This window comes from Filicampus tigris, chromosome 2 (genome assembly GCF_054856515.1).
Source record: "Filicampus tigris isolate MCC_2025a chromosome 2, RoL_Ftig_1.0, whole genome shotgun sequence".
Classification (NCBI taxonomy): Eukaryota; Metazoa; Chordata; class Actinopteri; order Syngnathiformes; family Syngnathidae; genus Filicampus; species Filicampus tigris.
Window position 1 is genome coordinate 21,485,777 of NC_141218.1, and position 17,420 is coordinate 21,503,196.

Consider the following 17,420-nt stretch of genomic DNA (forward strand, 5'->3'; position numbering starts at 1 on the left):
TTTGACTTAGCCTAAATCTTTATTTAAATGCTTTGGAGACCATTGGTTTAATGTTACATGTTGTACAACCCAAAGCATTTTTCAAAATAGCCACTAGTTAGCAAAAAAATGTGCTTAAGATATCAGAAAAAAATGTAAATATAGGAAAATAGCAAGTGTACTTAAAAAACGTTTTTATTCAAATGTCTTGCTCATAAAAGTAAAAAAAAAAGATCAAATGCAAATGGATTGAATTTAAAAGTTAAATATAACTGAACTTTTCCTAACAATTGTACTGGATAGAAATAACTCAGTGATTCTCTCAATTGCAAATTCCTGTGTGCTTCTCAGCCAAATATGTTTTATCAAGAAAAGTGAAACACTTCAACATTTGAACCCTTTTTTTTTTCAACAGCAAGACAGATTGTTGGTCTTTTGGCCAATGTGAGCATTTAAATGTGCCACTTTTGAAACTTCTCCTTCCTCTTTTTAAACCAAAAGATGAAGAAAGGGACATCTGAAGATGCCTACAGCTGTCTTACTTGTACAGTGCTAGAAATTGTACACCCCCACGCCCCTCCCGAGAAAGCAACAAAGGCTGGGACTTGTTCTTTAATTTTACAGTAAATAAAGGCAGTTGCTGAATATGAGATCTAGTGTGTGTGCATGTGAGCGTGTGGAGGTGTAAAGGCCGCTCGCTCACGAGTCACATGCTGTTGAGCAATCTGCAACCGCTCGTCAGGATGTGGCTGATATCTGTTTGCTACTTCTCTTAGCACTAAACCTTTCACCCTTCATCCAGGGGCAAGACCAAACATTTTCAATTTGTAATTCATTCAGTGCGGTGCTATACTATGCAGTTGCTATTCTCAATTGACTGATCTGATATTTTCTATATCAATATGCATGTGAAAGCTGATCTTTCCTTCATTGTGACAAACAGAACATTGTTTGTTCTTTCTTCTTGTTTCCAATATAAAAAATATTATTTTACATGCCTCAGAGCGATTGCCAAGTCAGTTTTGACACTGTATGATTCCCTGATGTGTGCAAGTGCAATTCACATTATGAGACAGATTCAAACCATAGTAAACAGAAGAAAGTCTGCTGCACAGACACTTAACAATATCTGGTTAAGAAATTCCAGCATCGTCAAACACAATTTGAACATTTTTCTTCATTGTGACCATTGGCATCTATTCATTCTTGGTCCTAACTGTATCTGTGGAGTGATCCACATTCACAGGTTATAGTTGTCAAAAATTGTTCATTTCAGACTAATGCCCTTATTGTGAATGGCTCACAGTTCATCATTTCACAACTTCACTCATCTCCGTTCATTCTGTTGAAAAAAAAACGAGAACAAAAAAACCCGACTTCCCACTCATATGAACTCCAGCTTGTAGTCTTCTGATATGGCACTTGGCAGAATATTGCCGCCTGGGCTTGGTGCGTTGTGGCTGTCACTGGACCCAGTGGCCACCGGTGGGGTGGAGGTGGACGTGGAGGGCTGCTGGGAATCTTGCAGCTTCTTCGTGTTTATCTTCCTTTCTTTGGCGCGTCTGTTCTGAAACCAGATCTTCACCTGGCAAAAGTGGCAAAGGTTCTACTTCAAGAGTTGTTGTGAACAGACAAAACAGAGAGCTGTTACCAACATCGTCCTTGCTCTTTGTCGAGCAATCCAGTGGATTAAATGCAATAAATAAAGGGGGTTTGTTTAAACACCTTTTTCCAGTGTCAATCCATTTTTATTCTAGCATTTTAAAGTTTTCTTTGAAATATTTTCTTGCACGGTACTTACAGCAGCACACATGTATTTTAAAATATTCAGTATATAATACGGCTGAACAATTAATTGAATTTAAATCAACATTGCAAAGTAGAAGAACGCAATTTACAAATTGCTAAGGCTGCAACTTTGAAAAAAACCCATCTTATTTTGGTCAGTAGGATTTATTAATTTATTTATTCACTTTTATATAGTATCTAGTTAAGTTCAGTGATTAAGAAGTGCAGTCCGTCCTTGTTTATATATTGTTACATGAAACAATGAAAAGTTAAAGTCGTAAGACAGATATTTTTGAATTATTGTGGTATTCTGATTCATGACCTACTGACTTATGTTTACTCCACACTTGCTTGGTAGAATTTTGTGATTTTGTCAAAATGAATACTTACAAGACTGAAAGTCAAAATATTTAGGTAATAAAGAACTGTAATTGAAGTACATTAAAAAAACAACTGCCTTCCATAATAATGGTGCATTTGCCTTTATTTTAGTGTAAGCCTAAACTGAAACATTTATGTATAATAAATCTGATATTTAAACAAGAGGACCTTCATAAATAATCTCACATTGGGGTATTGCAATTGCAATACTGAGGGGATTTTTTTTTTTAATCATCCAGCCCTAATAATATTACTTTTTCCACATTAAAAATAGTTGAGGGTATGAAAAAAAGTACCTTCAGTGTCCTTTTTCCATTTGAAATTCAGTGTATTGCCTCAAATAATTTCAAGTGTTTGTTTCAAGTGCTTGGAAAAACATTATTTTATCATTATTTTAGCCTTGTTAACTCAAATCTTTGCCTGTTTAGCTTTTACACCAGTGTAGTGGCCTCCCGTTGGCAGTCATTTCGAGGCTAGAACAAGGTTACCACAGGTAACTGGAATTTTTGAGAATACTTGAATGTTAATGTTGTACTTTCAAGGTTTAGACAATTCTAGATTAAGTTGCCTACTTGAAATTTCAATTACTTCAAAGACAAAAATAGCTATTATACAAAACTAATGTGGAGATATTTTGGCCTGTTAGCTTCTAATTTGTGACAAAGTAACAATCTGTATGTACACAGCATATTCTTACAAGTGAAGTTCATCACATCTGTAAGTGCATGAAAACCTTGAATATTAATGGTCAAGGTCTATGAATCCTATAAATAACACAGTATTCCAACTCATTGTATTCAAATGCTCTTTTTTTTAAAAATTCTTATTTTGGAAAAACAGATAGCAGAAGTGACGTAGCAAACAAAACAATTCCAAATCCAAATATCAGACATAGCCATCTTCAATTATTTCTTCAATTGTAAGCACCAGCCCGTAGAATTCTAGCATGTGATAAACTCTCACGAAGCCCTCGGCTCTCACCTGTCTTTCGGAAAGGTTCAGTGCCATGGACAGCTCAGACTTGCGCCTCATTGTGATGTAGCGGTTAAACTGAAACTCATTTTCCAGCTCCTGGCGCTGGTGATCCGTGTAAACCACCCTGTATTTTTCCTTTGTGCGAGTCTTTCCTGCCAAAACATACACAAAAAATCGAATTATTCTCCATAATGCAAAATGGCTAAGATTACTTGTCCCCGTCATGTCATGTTTGCCAGGCCAATGATTTTTCTTACACCATATTATTACGCATATTATTTTTGCTGACAAAAGGAATACTCTATATTAGATATAAAATAATGGGGGTAAAATTCTCAATCGGCACTTGCCATCACCTGTTGCTAGGCAGAATTTGGGCAAATCATTTGTGCCCCATAGGTCCAGCCTTCCATTATCGATAGTGCTTGCTGTCATTAAAGTTGTAGTTGAGCTGGATCCTTTTCCAGGTGACTTACACCCTGGACTGGTTACCAACCTATGGACAATTTAGAGTCTTCAGTGACCCGAACATTTATGTTTTTGGATTGTGGAAGGAAACCGGCATACCAATACGATCAGAAAGTCCATGCAAGCATGTGAAGAGCCAAGATTCGAACCTTGAACCTCCAGACTGCGAGTCAAGTCACAGTCATGATTGACATTTATAAATGACAGTGAACCCTCACATAACTGTGGTCAGAGATTTTCAAATTTGCCTACTCACTGATTTTTTTGTGGACTTATTCTCTGCTATTTGCTGAAAAACTCACTTTTTGTTTGGTCAGGCCAAAGCCATGTCTAATATAAGGATATTGCTTTGGCACCATCCTGTGGTATCTTGAAGCCAATGACTGTTGAAGTGAGGGGCAGCACTCAATTTAGGTCATAGTCTTCCAACCATCCATTTTCTAACGCTGATCCGGGTTCGGTTGCCAAGGCAACTGCTTCAGCAGGGAAGCTCAGACTTCCCTCTCACAGCCACTTCTTCCAACGTCTCCAGGAGGATTCCAAGACGTTCCCAGGTTAACCGGGAAACATAGCCTCTCCGGCTTATCCTGGGTCGTGGGACATACCCAGAACACCTCACCAGGGAAGCGTCCAGGAGGCATCCTAATCAGATGCCCGAGCCACCTCATCTGGCTCCTTTCAACCTGCAGGAGCTGCGGCTCAACTTTGAGTCCCTCCCGGTTGACCAAGTTTCTCACCCTATCTCTTGGGGAAAGCCCGAACAGAATGAAAAGGAAACTCATTTCGGCCGCTTATATCCAGGATCTTATTCTTTTGGTCATGAGCCACAGCTCCTGAGCATAGGTGAGGGTAGGAGCGTGGATGGAACGGTAAATCGAGAGCTGAGCCGAAAGGCGGAGCTCCTTCTTCACCAAGACAGACCGGTGCAGAGCCTGCATCACAGCAGACGCTGCACATATCACGCTGTCGATCTCCCGCTCCATCCTGCCCTCACTCGTGAACAAGGCCCCAAAATACTTGAACTCCTCCACTTCTGGGGCGGCATGGCTCAGTGGTAGAGTGGTCGTTTCCCAACCCGGAGGTTGTGGGTTTGATCCCCGGCCGTTGTGACCATGTCGAAGTATCCTTGAGCAAGTTACTGAACCCCGAGTTGCTCCTGATGCTGCGTCATCAGTAGGTAGATGAGGTACAGTGTGAAGCGCTTTGAGTACCAAAGGTAGAAAAGCGCTATACAAGTGACAGTCCATTTACTTCGGGCAAGAGGTTCCCCAACCGGTAGAGACCACTCCACCCTGGTCTCTGATTTGGAGCTGCTGATTTTAGTCTTGTTTAATGGTAAAAATCGTGCGTTGCCACCATTTAGTGCCATATACAGGCAATTACAAAGACTAACCCTAACCCTCAGTCAAGGTTATTATAGTAAACAAAAACTAATAACTAATGCTGAAAAACATTTTTGTAAACGAAATAAAATAAAAACGGAGATGCTTCGTAAAAAAAAAGAAAACCAACTGAATCTATGTCTTACTTGAATAAAACAAAGTAAAACTAACTGTAATTACAGTGACAATGTCCATCATCTTCGTTGTATTTGATATTCTAAAATATATTTAATCTCAACCCCGCTATATATCAGTCAAGCGCCCCCCCCCCCCCTTTAGCCCCGGGAGAGAACAAATTTTGGTCGTGCCTGCTCTTCTCTTTATTAATCATAGAATCAAAAAGACACACTGACAAGACTCCTCATGACTGCAGTGACTCACACGTCATGTAGCCAAGTCGACAACTATTTTGATATTGAGATTTTTGTCTGGTGCCATGTTCAAGTTCAGGCGCCACTTAAAGGCCCATCACTTCTATTTATCAAACTGAACTATATCTAATGGCAAGACTCTCCAGTGCATTGCAGCAGGGCTTTTCTTATCACTTTGAGCCCGTTACATAGTTGTTTGCACAGGCAGCTATTCATTGACACACACATTCACAGAAAAGGGTGAGTCAGTTATTGATCGGGAACTCTTGACTGTGTGACGACATCGATCAAAGTAGAGCAAACGGGTTCGTGGGACACGCAGACATTAGTGAGGCCCCGAGGGTCTCCACACCGCGGCCGCTCTAAGCCGCATTATCTCGCCTGGTTGTCACCCTTGTGCTCGCAGCCGGTGGACAGAGAGGGTGGGGAACGACCCTTCAGCAGCCTGAAGCGCCTGCTTTGTTAGCTTTGCAGCTGACATCCCATGCAAGCTTGCGGAAGGGAGAGGCCAAACGCTTGATGGATGTGTGTGTGCAGTCACTATGACTTAACTCTGCGTGTGTATGTCGAAATTGTTGATGTGCATGAAAACAAGCATTAGTGGTTAGCTTGTCATGGGTAGTTTAAAAATAATGGCCCAGCTTCAGGCTTTGAGTAAATAAGTGAGTAATTTGTATTATTATAGCACTTTTCATCAAGAGCATGCTTTACTTGAATTAGCCAGAACATGGCAAGATACAAATTACATTCATTTTTCTGGATTCAACTGTAGATTTTTTTGTGGTTCAATACTACAGACTCAAAATATGTGCATTTTTGTATTTAATGGTGTTGCTGTCTGACTTCAAATGACACAAGAAAGTGGTGAAAGACAAAATATATTCAGATATTTTCATTATTTTACAATGTCCAAAACGATCTATTTTTCAACACATATTTATACCTAATTCAAACGCTGTCATTTAAGCAATTATTTAGCAGGATTCTTGAGACTCGTACAAAATATTACGTTTCTTCAAAATTGCCATTGTGAACAGTGGTGGTCCTACTCCTATCTTGAACGGAGCCCCGTGCAAGGGCAACTCCACAATAGGCACAAAATTCCCCATACCAATTCCAGTGCTTTACATGTCATGATACCAATAATAGAAAGCTATTGCACATAGTTTAGAGGTCCACTCCTACGCACCTTCCCGCAGCCTCGGGGCTGCGGACCAGGCGCTGCTCGAGGTGCCGAGGACCAAGCGGAGCCTCAGAGGGGATCGAGCCTTTTCTGTCGCCGGTCCTTCCCTCCCATTGGTTGTTCGGCAAGCCCCCTCTCTGTCCATTTTTAAAACCCAGTTGAAGACACATTTCTTTTCTCGGGCTTTTGATCAGACCTGAAATTTTGTCTCTTTTACGGTGTCAATTGTGTATAGTGTTTTATGTCAATTTATTGGCTTCATTATTTATATTTTATTTATATTTATATATTATTTATGTCTAGATTTATTAATACATGTATCACAGCCTTTTATTGTTTTTGTTCTATTCATTGTATTGTTTGTAAAGTGCTTTGTTCCAGCTCTAGCTGTTATGAAATGCGCTGTATAAATAAAATTGTATTGTATTGTATTGTATAGTGCTGACAGACATATTGCGCCAATCAGAAACCACCACTGGACATGAATCCAAAATTTGATTTCCAAATTTCAAAATGTGAATAAATAAATGAATAAATAAATAAATAAATAAATGTTGTACTTGTGTTGATAGTCACGTAACAACAGTATTAATGAATGAATGAATGAATAAATAATAATAAAGTAGTAATTTCTTCTCGAGCTACTTTAATTTGGTAACAATGCAGAAAAGTAACGTGATTACTGCATGTAAGACACGTTATTGTCGCAGTGGCATCAGTACCCGAGTCGCAGTGATGTCAGTATCTGATATCTGACTGACTTCCTGTCCTTTTTCTGCTTGTGAGGCAAGAGAGCTTTCTACAACAACTGGTAAAATAAAATGTGACTCACTCCTTGACCATGGGAAATATGTGCAGACTTGAGCTACGTTTGATGCAGCTCTTGTTAGCTACTCAAATTTTGAGTGCAGTTTTGAATCATCACGAGGACTCACATATTGCTTAGAGTTAGTCCAAATAGAGGACAAATTTGCAGTATAAGGGGAAATAAAGATTCCCCCTGAGATTTGCTGTAATGTAGCAGTTGCTGTCTAGTAGAAGACTAGTTCAATGTTTTTCTGCCTGTCACTATATCTCGCTGGCACAGATATATGAACATATTTGTTTTTTGTAGTGAACAAATAATTTTCAGAACAATGAAGTGCAATTGGACAATTTTTCATGGCATTAGTGATGATCTCTCATAGCACATTAATGTACCATGGTGCACTGATTGGTATATGGTATAGCTAAAATTAAAATTTTAGGGGCAAACCCTCGACATCTGTAGCTCTATTTATCCGTCTTTTGAATACAGTGCACAGTGATTTACAATTGGGGTGCCGTGAGAAATGATTCCGTTTTTACTTTATTTGTTTATCTTCTATTTCTCTGCCAGCAGCGTATCGTGACAATTTAAACAATTAAATCCTCTTCCACTAGATGACAAGGTACAACTAACTTGTGTGTCCACCTGTGTCAAGTCAATTTGTGAGTAATATATATATATATATATATATATATATATATATATATATATATATTTATATGTTGTGTTGACACATATATGTCAAAAATAAACAGTACATGACATACTGTAAATAAACAGTAATGAGCCTATTAGATGGTAAGCCAGAACATTTCGTCCTCCTTTTAAGTATATATATATATATATATATATATATCTGAAAATATTTTTCCTGTCAAATAGAAACACCACTTATTATCAATATCTATATAAATAAAAGCTCAAAGAAAACAGTAACTTCGTGTCTCATGATGAAATAGTCAAACCTGCAGGGGCCGAGACCTTGACAGGCTCATGGGGTCTCCTCCGGCAAAAGGGGTCCTGACTGGAGAAAAGGTTGTATGGGTTGATGCCTCCTCCTCCAGGGGCGGTGGACACGCCGCTCAGTTCTGCTGAGTTGAAGTTCACCTGCCCGGTGCCAGGGCTCGAACCCGGGAAGCTGAAGGGGTACTCCTCGCGGTAAACGGGATTCCAGGCACTTGCGGCCGGGTCAGCGACTCCCGTCATGTGATGGTAAGCGGCGAAGTCATACGCAGGCGCCATGTACTGACTATTGATAGGCAGCGTCTGGGCCGGGAGTCTGGCCGGCTGGGAGTTAGGGTACATGCTGGCGACCAGCAGCCTCTCTCAGGTAAACCACTCAAACCTCCTGGAACATTTTTAGGTGTTTATTCCCAGCAACTTCAATGCCTCTTGTTTTCTCTCCACTCGGGCTCCACACACACGCACACAGACACGTACACACACAATGGCCGGCTACCTGAGCAGCAAGTACACACCTTTATAGATTTACAGCCGAGGAGTTCAAAAGTACCATGATGACGTCACGCCTTACCTGCGACTCACCTGGCCTACTCTTTTGAGCAACTTGAGTGCATTGACCTGACCTTATGCTGAGATCCAAACAGGAGCACTATCAACAAATTAAGGATTTGCACGTTTTTTTTGTGTGTTTTTTTTTTTAAAGTTTAAGTTTGCATTATACTGGCAATTGTGTTAGCGACAAAAACTCTCCCAAAAACTTTAGGTATAATGCAGCGCAGTTGTACAGTACTGCAAACAGCAAACAATGAATAACCCTTGAGTAAGGGAATAGGACCATGCTTGCTAACTTAAACTTGCTTTTAAGTGAATGCCACATGCATCACTATAAGGCAGTAGAAGTCTGTGATTTCTATGCATGTGCTCCCCATCATTATGTAAAGAAAGGTAGTGATAATGCAGTGGATATAAAAAGTTTACACACCCTTCTTCAAATGCAAGGTTTTTGAGATGAGAAAATGCCAAGCTGGAGGGAATTAACTGTTGAAAACCTCAGTCAGTGTTAGCACAAAATCATCGGTCAGGAAAAGCCTACTCAACTACTAATTTTTTTCTTGGTATTTTAACCAGGGGTAAATTAAATGGTTGTTGGCTGACTTCCATTTAACATGAGTTTGAGTGTGAGGGTGTGCACACATGCACAACCACATTATTTCTGTTGTTGATTTTTACTTCCCTACTTAAGATATTTTAAAACTCTCACTTGAGTTGTGCTATGTGTGTGCCCTGCTAATAGGGTTGCGTCAGGAAGGGCATCCGGCGCAAAATGCTTTGCCAAATTAATGATGCGAATCGTGCGTGCACTTGATTCGCTGTGGCGACCCCTGAGGGGACAAGCCGAAAGGATAACAACAACTTGAGTATAATGAATAATGGTGGAAAACGTTTTGAAATGGTTTATTTCTTGGTCTCCTTTTTACTGAATATAAACAGGGGTGTGTAGACTTTTTTCACTGCACATAGCACATGAATACAATAAAAACCAATTACATTTTACTGATAGATGATTATAAAGAATTTTATTGTAATTATATTTTTTGTACTAAAGAAATGGTTATCATGTTTTAGAATATAGTACAAAAATTCTGAGGTTTGGGGGTTTTAATTTATTGTCTTTGTGTAAAAGCCCTGTTTTGTCTATCACTTTGGAATTTTTGGAATTTTAAGAAGTGTGATTTTTTTTTTTTCCAGAGGCAAAGGAAGTAATTAAAGTTTGATTCAAGCCGAAGGGGGCAAAAGGTCTGCACAGAGTGAAAGTAAAATTACAGCCCCCTATAACTGCCCCGCTGTATAGTTCTTGTCACTGATAGGTACCCTGAGCAGTGTTTTATTGTGGCTTTAGATAAAGTGTCATGATCATAAACTGAAGTTTGTACGCATAATATAACAACTCTGACCTATACATCAGATATAAACACTGAGCAATTAAACAGGGCTACTGTTCAACCATCCATCCATCCATTATCTGTACCGCTTCTCCTCACAAGGGTCGCGGGGCGTGCTGGAGCCTATCCCAGCTGTCTTTGGGCAGTAGGCGGGGGACACCCTGAACTGGTTGCCAGCCAATCGCAGGGCAACTGTTCAACCATGTCAGGGCAAAATACAAAATAAATATACATTCAGTTTTAAAATCCTGACTAAGTAATTCATCCGACATTGCCCCAGAATTTTCATTTAAATTGGCGAGGAGGGATCGATTTATATTGAAATAACCCCGCCCTGAAATATAATTAGCAATAATATCAAGAGATCCGAAATTAATACTTATAGATAGGTAAATGGACAGGAAAAAAATGGACATATTGGTTAGTCCTCAAGGTTCTTGCCAGAAGAGGGCGGCAAAATACAATGTAAGGCCAGATGAAGGCGCACAAGCCTTTTGAGTCACAAATCTACTGGTCCCTATTACTGTATTTGAACACAAATATGCCCCATTGTTACTTTTCCACAACCATTGTTATGTCACTTTGTATGGTAATCTATAAAGCATTCTGCATCTACAGCTCCCAAACATTCATTCAATATTCATAAAGTGGTCAGAACACTTAGAATCAACTTTAACAGCAAGCGGAAGACAGCTTGTGTCAATGGCAGTGCAAGTGCTAAAAGCCTGTACATTAAAACAACATAAACATAGTGTATCCCCAAAAGAGAGAAACTAGAATGTTACATCACATAGCTTTTAAATAAACACAACCCTGCTAAAAATAAATGAATGTGCATGAATGTACTGTGCCGTAACAGCTGCCTGAGCCTATCCCTTCAGCACTAAATATACTTTTACAGTATTATTGAAGTCCTGCTTTGCTGCTTGAATGAGTCCCGGACACCGTTTTCAGTTTCTATATTCAATATTTATCTTAAAATGGACTTCGTGTCAAGGAATTGTTTGACTTAAACAGGGCAGCATAAACACAGTCTGTCCCCACCCTTTTGTTTCTAGGTCGGTTCAAGTGCAGAGAAGGGGAACTAATAAGAAGTCTGTGTGCTCTTTTCACCAAATCTAAGAGCTTGCATATGTCGAAGAGCAGCTGGAGTTGACAAGAAACATCCTCTACCATCCTTCACCCTCACCTTTTCCTCTGCAGTTGACCGAGGGCCGGCACACATTAAACACTTAATCTCCATTACAGGGCACTGCCTCAGATTATACAGTAATGTATAGAGCAGTGCATGCGACATGCTTATTGATTTCTTTCTCAACATTTGTTGTCGTGTCAAATAAGGCAACACAGAGACAGAAGAGGAAGTAAGAGGCCTCAGAGGAGAGTTGACAACAGATCAGAACACACTGAAATGTTTTCATCCACCCATTTCAAGAGTTTGTCTTGATGGGGCCTATGCCATCTGATTTTCAGTAGACGAACAATTATTCATACTCACATTTACACCTAAGGACAATTTAGAGTCTTCAATAAACCGAATAAGCGTGTTTTTTTGGAATGTGGGACACAAGCACCGGGAGAACAAGTAAACTCCATGCTGCAAGGCTGGAGCCGAGAGTCAAACCCTGAACATCAGATTTGTGAGACAGACCTGCTAGCCACTACTCCGTTACTTTATTCTATTGTCTTTTATTTTTATTGCTGGTTTATTATTTGTTTTCACAACATTTCCCCATAATACTACACAGTGGCATTATGTGAGATCATTTTTATGAATGGAGAATCAGGTAATGAATCGCTAATTTGGCGGAGTGCCCCTGGCCTAGAATCTTAATTAGCTAATAAAAAGTAAACTAAAACGAAACATTTTGGAAAAATAATAATAATTAAAAAACATGCAGGTTCTAAAAACTAAATTAAACTAACTCAATCAAAAAAAACATAACTAAAAACAAAATAAAAACTAGATACAGTAGGTTTTATGGGTGCAAAACAAAATAAAAATGAACTTGAAAAATGAGCTTCTCTGCTTTCAGAATCCATTGGAATTACATTGCTAGCACAAACGGTTCATGAGCTACGGTGATATGAAAAACATGTCATCTTCTCACTTTCCACTATGACACGTGGCTTCCCCCACCTATGCACACAAAAAATCTGTCAACTATCGTAATGTATGTGGTATCGACAGAAAGCTGCACTTCTCAGTTTTCAGAATCCGTTGGTTTTTACATTGCTAGCTTAAACAGTTCATGAGTTACGGTGATTTGAAAACATGTCATCTCCTGTCAGCGACAACTGGGTCCTGGAAGGTGACGAAAGGAGACGCATTCAGTCCGGCCACGGTGAGACTGTGAGTCTTTAGCTTCAAATATCACCCATCGATTAAAGTTTTAATTTTTATCCTGAAATTGACTTACCTTAGCTAGAATCCCATGGTGAAATTTAGCCAAAGGTACACTCATAGTGGATGAATGCACTTTTAAACTAGCGGTAGTTTGTTGGATTTTTTTTGTTTTTGTCGAAGTTGGTGGTCAGAATCACTAACGGAAGCCCGTTTAAAATGATAGTTGGACCGGCGAATAGGTGATCACTATTTGGTTCGGTCGGACAAAATAGCAGATAAACGGACGGCGGATGGGTATCCGGACTGTAGGTGGAAGGCGATAAACGGGCTGCAAATTTTTTGTAAAATGCCCAGATCTGCTGTTTTCTGAGTTCACGACCTGACGGGTGGATTTTGCTGCTTAATTCATATTCCACAAAATCAATATTAATCAGAATACCGTGTTTATACTAGTGGGGCCACATAGACCATATTCTTGAAACAAAAATATTTGAGTTGACTTTCTCTTTAAATTTTGTGTTTCCACTTTTTATGTCTTCCGTACTTGCCAGTATGCTTGCCTTCAACAACCTTCCCATGTAGTTTGTACTTGGTGCAGATTTTAGACACAGCTGACAATCAATATCTTTTGCAACATTGCAGGATGATTTACCGTCTCGAAGAAGTTTGATAATTCTCAATAATTGACATCTGTCGTGTTGGAGCCATGATTCCTGTCAGTCCACTGGTGCAACAGCTCTCTAAAGTGTGATCACGCCTGTTTAAATGCAGACTAGCAAACAGAGCTAATCTGATGCAGGTGTTCATTTTGGGAATGGAAATTTACAGGTTGATTCCATAATTGTTTCAACTCAGAATTTGAGTGATTCTATATTTTTGACTCTGCTTGGTCTAAAAATGTAACATTTACTGACTGCCACTTTTAAAAATAAAAAATTGGTGTAGTGTTTCTTAAAGACAGAATATTGTAATTTTACATGAACTTAGTTTAATGTCATGTCTGTGATCAGCTTTTTTTTCTCCAAAATCAAACAACTGAATGAACATCCCCGAAGACTGGTGATTCTATCATTTTTGTCAGCGTGTTGTATGAGATCTAACATATGGATCCATCTATCTCCATGCGCCAGAGGCACAAGTTGAGGTTCATTCTAAGGTCCATACCTTGTTCTCAGTTTGATCTATGTGATTCTTGCCCCCCTCCTGAGAGTCCAGACGCCCGTGAGGACCCCTGGGAGTGTTGAACACAGTGAGATCATTTGACATGGGATGTTATTTCTTGTTTTATCTGAAAACACGAACAGAAAGCACAGTTCCAGCTACTGCAACCATTAGTGATAGAAAACATTTGAGTTGGGCAGATAGCCTCAACAAATTATGTTTATAGACCAATTTTTAATGTGCTTTCCAATGTTGTCCCACTTTGAACGTTCTTGTCACATTTTTTTGTGGCTGTCCAAACTTCTCTGCTTGAGGGCCGCATAACAGAATATCATAGGATGCAAGAGCCACTTTGAAATGCTTCACCTTTAATTCATTAAACACACTTTAACGATCCGTCAAAAACATGTATTGTTTCATTTATTTGCAGTATATTTATTTATTTATTTATTTATTTATTTATTTATTTAAAAAAAAAAAAAACTGGAACATCACAGCTTTCTGTCAAAAATTATACTGGAAATAGTTTGTGATTCTTCAGGATTTATATGTCACACTAGAATAGATCCTCCAAAAAGCACCGAATATCAGCAGAATAAAATTTCCACATTCATTATCAAAACAAAAGCAGTCTAATGAGCTGGCAATCTTTAAAGGTTTTGTGTGATATGCTTCACAAATTCTACTTTGACAGTGCAAAAGTGGTGCAAACAATCACAAATCCCACTTTTTACTTCTGAAACTGAATTATATTTATTCACTGGGGCATTATGAATAGAAATGTGGCTACTGTTTTAGTTGCAAAATACTTTCAGAAAGTTATTATTATTATTATTGTATCAATCGTCATAGTAGCAGATATGGATGCTGCAGCCCCCCTACTTTTTCAACACCCAGTTTTCATTCATCTCCTGCCCTGCTTTTCATGTGTCGCTGGCCTCTAAAAATGTTATTGAAATTGGCCGGCGGGCCGGACTTTAAACACACTTGATTTATAATTAGGAATACTTTGCCAGTGCAATGGAATTGTTTATCCTTTGTCGGTCTTCACGCATGCAACATCAATTCATGTTTGACCACTGACAGCTCGTGTCTTATCCCCAGCAGAGTCAGCATTGTGTTACATGAGTAGGAAGCGGGATTGAACTTTTTTTTTTTTTTTTTTTTCTTAGCTGCATCAACTGGCGTTCCTACATTGTTTGAGTCTGTAACTGTGAAGTGGACTCTTGCAAACAGCTACCATGCAAACAAAACGCTGGTTTCAATCCATGCCAGAGGTTGCGTACATGATTCACGCAAATGGGGTGTAGAAATAAATAGAATAGAATAGAATAGAATAGAATAGAATAGAATAGAATACTTTTTATTGTCTGTCCCAATGGTGACAGAAATTCTTCTTCGACAGGGCTCACAAACACATTCACACATTCCCAACAAGACACACACACAAAAAAAAACTAAATAAAACATGCAATCAATGATCGATTTCAAAGTGTTCAGAATGGTTGTGGCAGATGGAACGAATGGTGGAGGGGATGAGAGGGGTCTTCTGTGATCAGAGTAGCCTTCCTGATCACCGAACGGTTGTAGAGTTCAGACAGGGGGGTTTGTAGTGAACCACATATTTTGCTGGCCTGATTTATTATTCGGGAAAGTCTGGTTTTGTGTTTAATGGTGAGCAGGTTGTACCCGGATGAAATGTTAAATGTGAGAACGGATTGGATGAGTGAGCGGTAAACCATTGTTAAAATGTCTTTACAGATATTAAAAGTCCTTTGATTCCTCAGCAGGTGGAGGCGCTGTTGTGCCTTCTTGTAGACGGAATCTGTATTCTGTGCAAAGGTCAGGCCGGTGTCAACAAAGTAGATGTGATGGGCACCAATGCTACACTATTGTCTGTGGGCAACGTTTAATGGCTTTCAAACACACTCTCCTAGTACTAGATGCTTGGAGGTTAAAAATTGGTGGACTTAGCGGTGGAGGGTGGAGATGGGGGTTGTTTGCGCATTGCGTATAGATCCAAAAAGGGTTACGTGGGAGTGCTGTGTTATTACCCTCCCATGTAATGAAGGGGCTTTGGCACACTCTCTGATTAATCCGTGCAAGCACTCAAGAATTGCTCTCTCAATTAGAGGACAACATGGTTTCTGTCCAATTTAGCCTCTTTCTGTTGCCACCCTTGCCACCCCATTCTCTCTTGTAATACTGACCCCCTACCCCCCAAACCGCCCCCCACCCCCCACCCGCGAAACAAAAAAAAAAAAAGTCAACCGCAGCTTTGGAGACATTTGTGTAAAACTTTTAATCTATGAGTAGCAGAAAGTCTGTGTATGTGTGTGTATGCATGTGTGTGTGGGCCTATATAAAAATCTTTTATATAGGGGATCAAACTGATGCTATTGCAGGTGGTGAAAATGTTGCCTGTGTTCAATGAACAAATCACATCCAAGCTCGTTAAACTGCACTGAACCTAACATACTAACAATGACTCATAGTTTAAAATTATTTTTCCAGTTTTCAGTATTCTGACATTTACTCATTTATACTATTGAAACCAATCAGCCAGTCCAAATGTATAAAACAGCTTCCAAGATGTTGTACATGCTGTAGTGTACAGACAAGTGCAAAGGATAAAGGTTACAGGAGCTTTTCTTAGGACTGGTCTTTCCTCCCAAGTTCATGAAAAGACAAGAAGGGTAAGCAACAAAAAACGAGCTGCAGGAATTTCTGCCTGTTGTGTGCAGTACACAGTTCTTTATTATGACTGTGCCGTGTGGGATAAGTGGCAAGATAGAAGATTGAAAGGCGGGTAAATTCTTGAAAAAAAAACAAAAAAACGTTTTGGCAGTCTTATCCTATGTGGCAAAGGAAAGCAGGCTGCAGCTGTCTCTCAGCTCAATGAACAGACGAGACGTTTTCAGATGGGTGCTTTGTTTTTGGTATCATCAGCCTCCGTGTGAAGTCATCAAACTCTGTTCAAACTAAGAACACAACATCCCTTCCAAGATCAGGGCAAAATACAGAAAAGCGGTCTCCTTAAAGCCACAAAGTAAACAACCTCATTTCACCTGCCAAGAGGGCTAATCTCAGATTCGAGACTCAGTTTCTTCTTTCTCTGCTTTTGCTCTGTCACGGATATTGTTTTGCAATTCAGGACTTATGTTCCCTGCTTTCTGTATTGACGATCTTTTGAAAGTCTCAGCAAGAACTGGTTTCTACTTGAGAACCCGAGAGGCCGATTTGATGCGACATTACCTAGAAAGTTTTCCAAGAAAGCTTTGTGATAATAAGATGATTGCCTAAGAGTACATGTCATTTAAACAAACATTTGCAAATCCCCCCCAAAAATGTCTGTTTCGTTTCAATGTGGAAAATGTTCACATATGACTAAATCTTGGTCTTGTTTATTTACATTTCAAAAACCTGGCATTTATTAGCCAAGACTTGTGTGTAGGAAAAGACACCTGATTTGAAAAGTGTTGTTTTGAAAGTAGATGAGGTTATTTTCCTGTGAAACTGAGACATCCATGTTTATTTCCCAAGCAGGCCACCCCAAACACTGCCAAAACCTTTTTGTTGCCCCCTCTCCCTGCCTGGACCTCTTTCTCTCCTCCTCCTCCTCCTCCTCCTCCTCCACTCTCTCCTTTTCATTGTGTTTGTTGTTTTATGGA

General features: G+C 39.5%; 1 protein-coding gene across 1 annotated transcript; it reads right to left on the minus strand.

Moving 5' to 3' along the window:
* Positions 1-1,363: 1,363 nt before the first annotated feature.
* Positions 1,364-8,640, minus strand: cdx1a (caudal type homeobox 1a). The gene is made up of 3 exons (XM_086024397.1): positions 8,301-8,640; positions 3,130-3,275; positions 1,364-1,564 (listed from the first exon to the last, which is right to left on the minus strand). Exons 1-3 carry the CDS (start codon positions 8,638-8,640, stop codon positions 1,364-1,366), a joined length of 687 nt encoding a protein of 228 aa, XP_085880523.1.
* Between the last annotated feature and the right edge of the window lie 8,780 nt (positions 8,641-17,420).

What these genes read in the sequence shown, in the direction of transcription:
- cdx1a (XM_086024397.1), bottom strand. Translation starts at nt 8,640, where the DNA reads ATGTACCCTAACTCCCAGCCGGCCAGACTCCCGGCCCAGACGCTGCCT. An exon ending in CAAGGTCTCGGCCCCTGCAG is followed by an intron (nt 3,276 to 8,300) that starts GTTTGACTATTT and finishes ATGTTTTGGCAG; the next exon opens with GAAAGACTCGCACAAAGGAA. An exon ending in TGAACCTTTCCGAAAGACAG is followed by an intron (nt 1,565 to 3,129) that starts GTGAGAGCCGAG and finishes CACTTTTGCCAG; the next exon opens with GTGAAGATCTGGTTTCAGAA.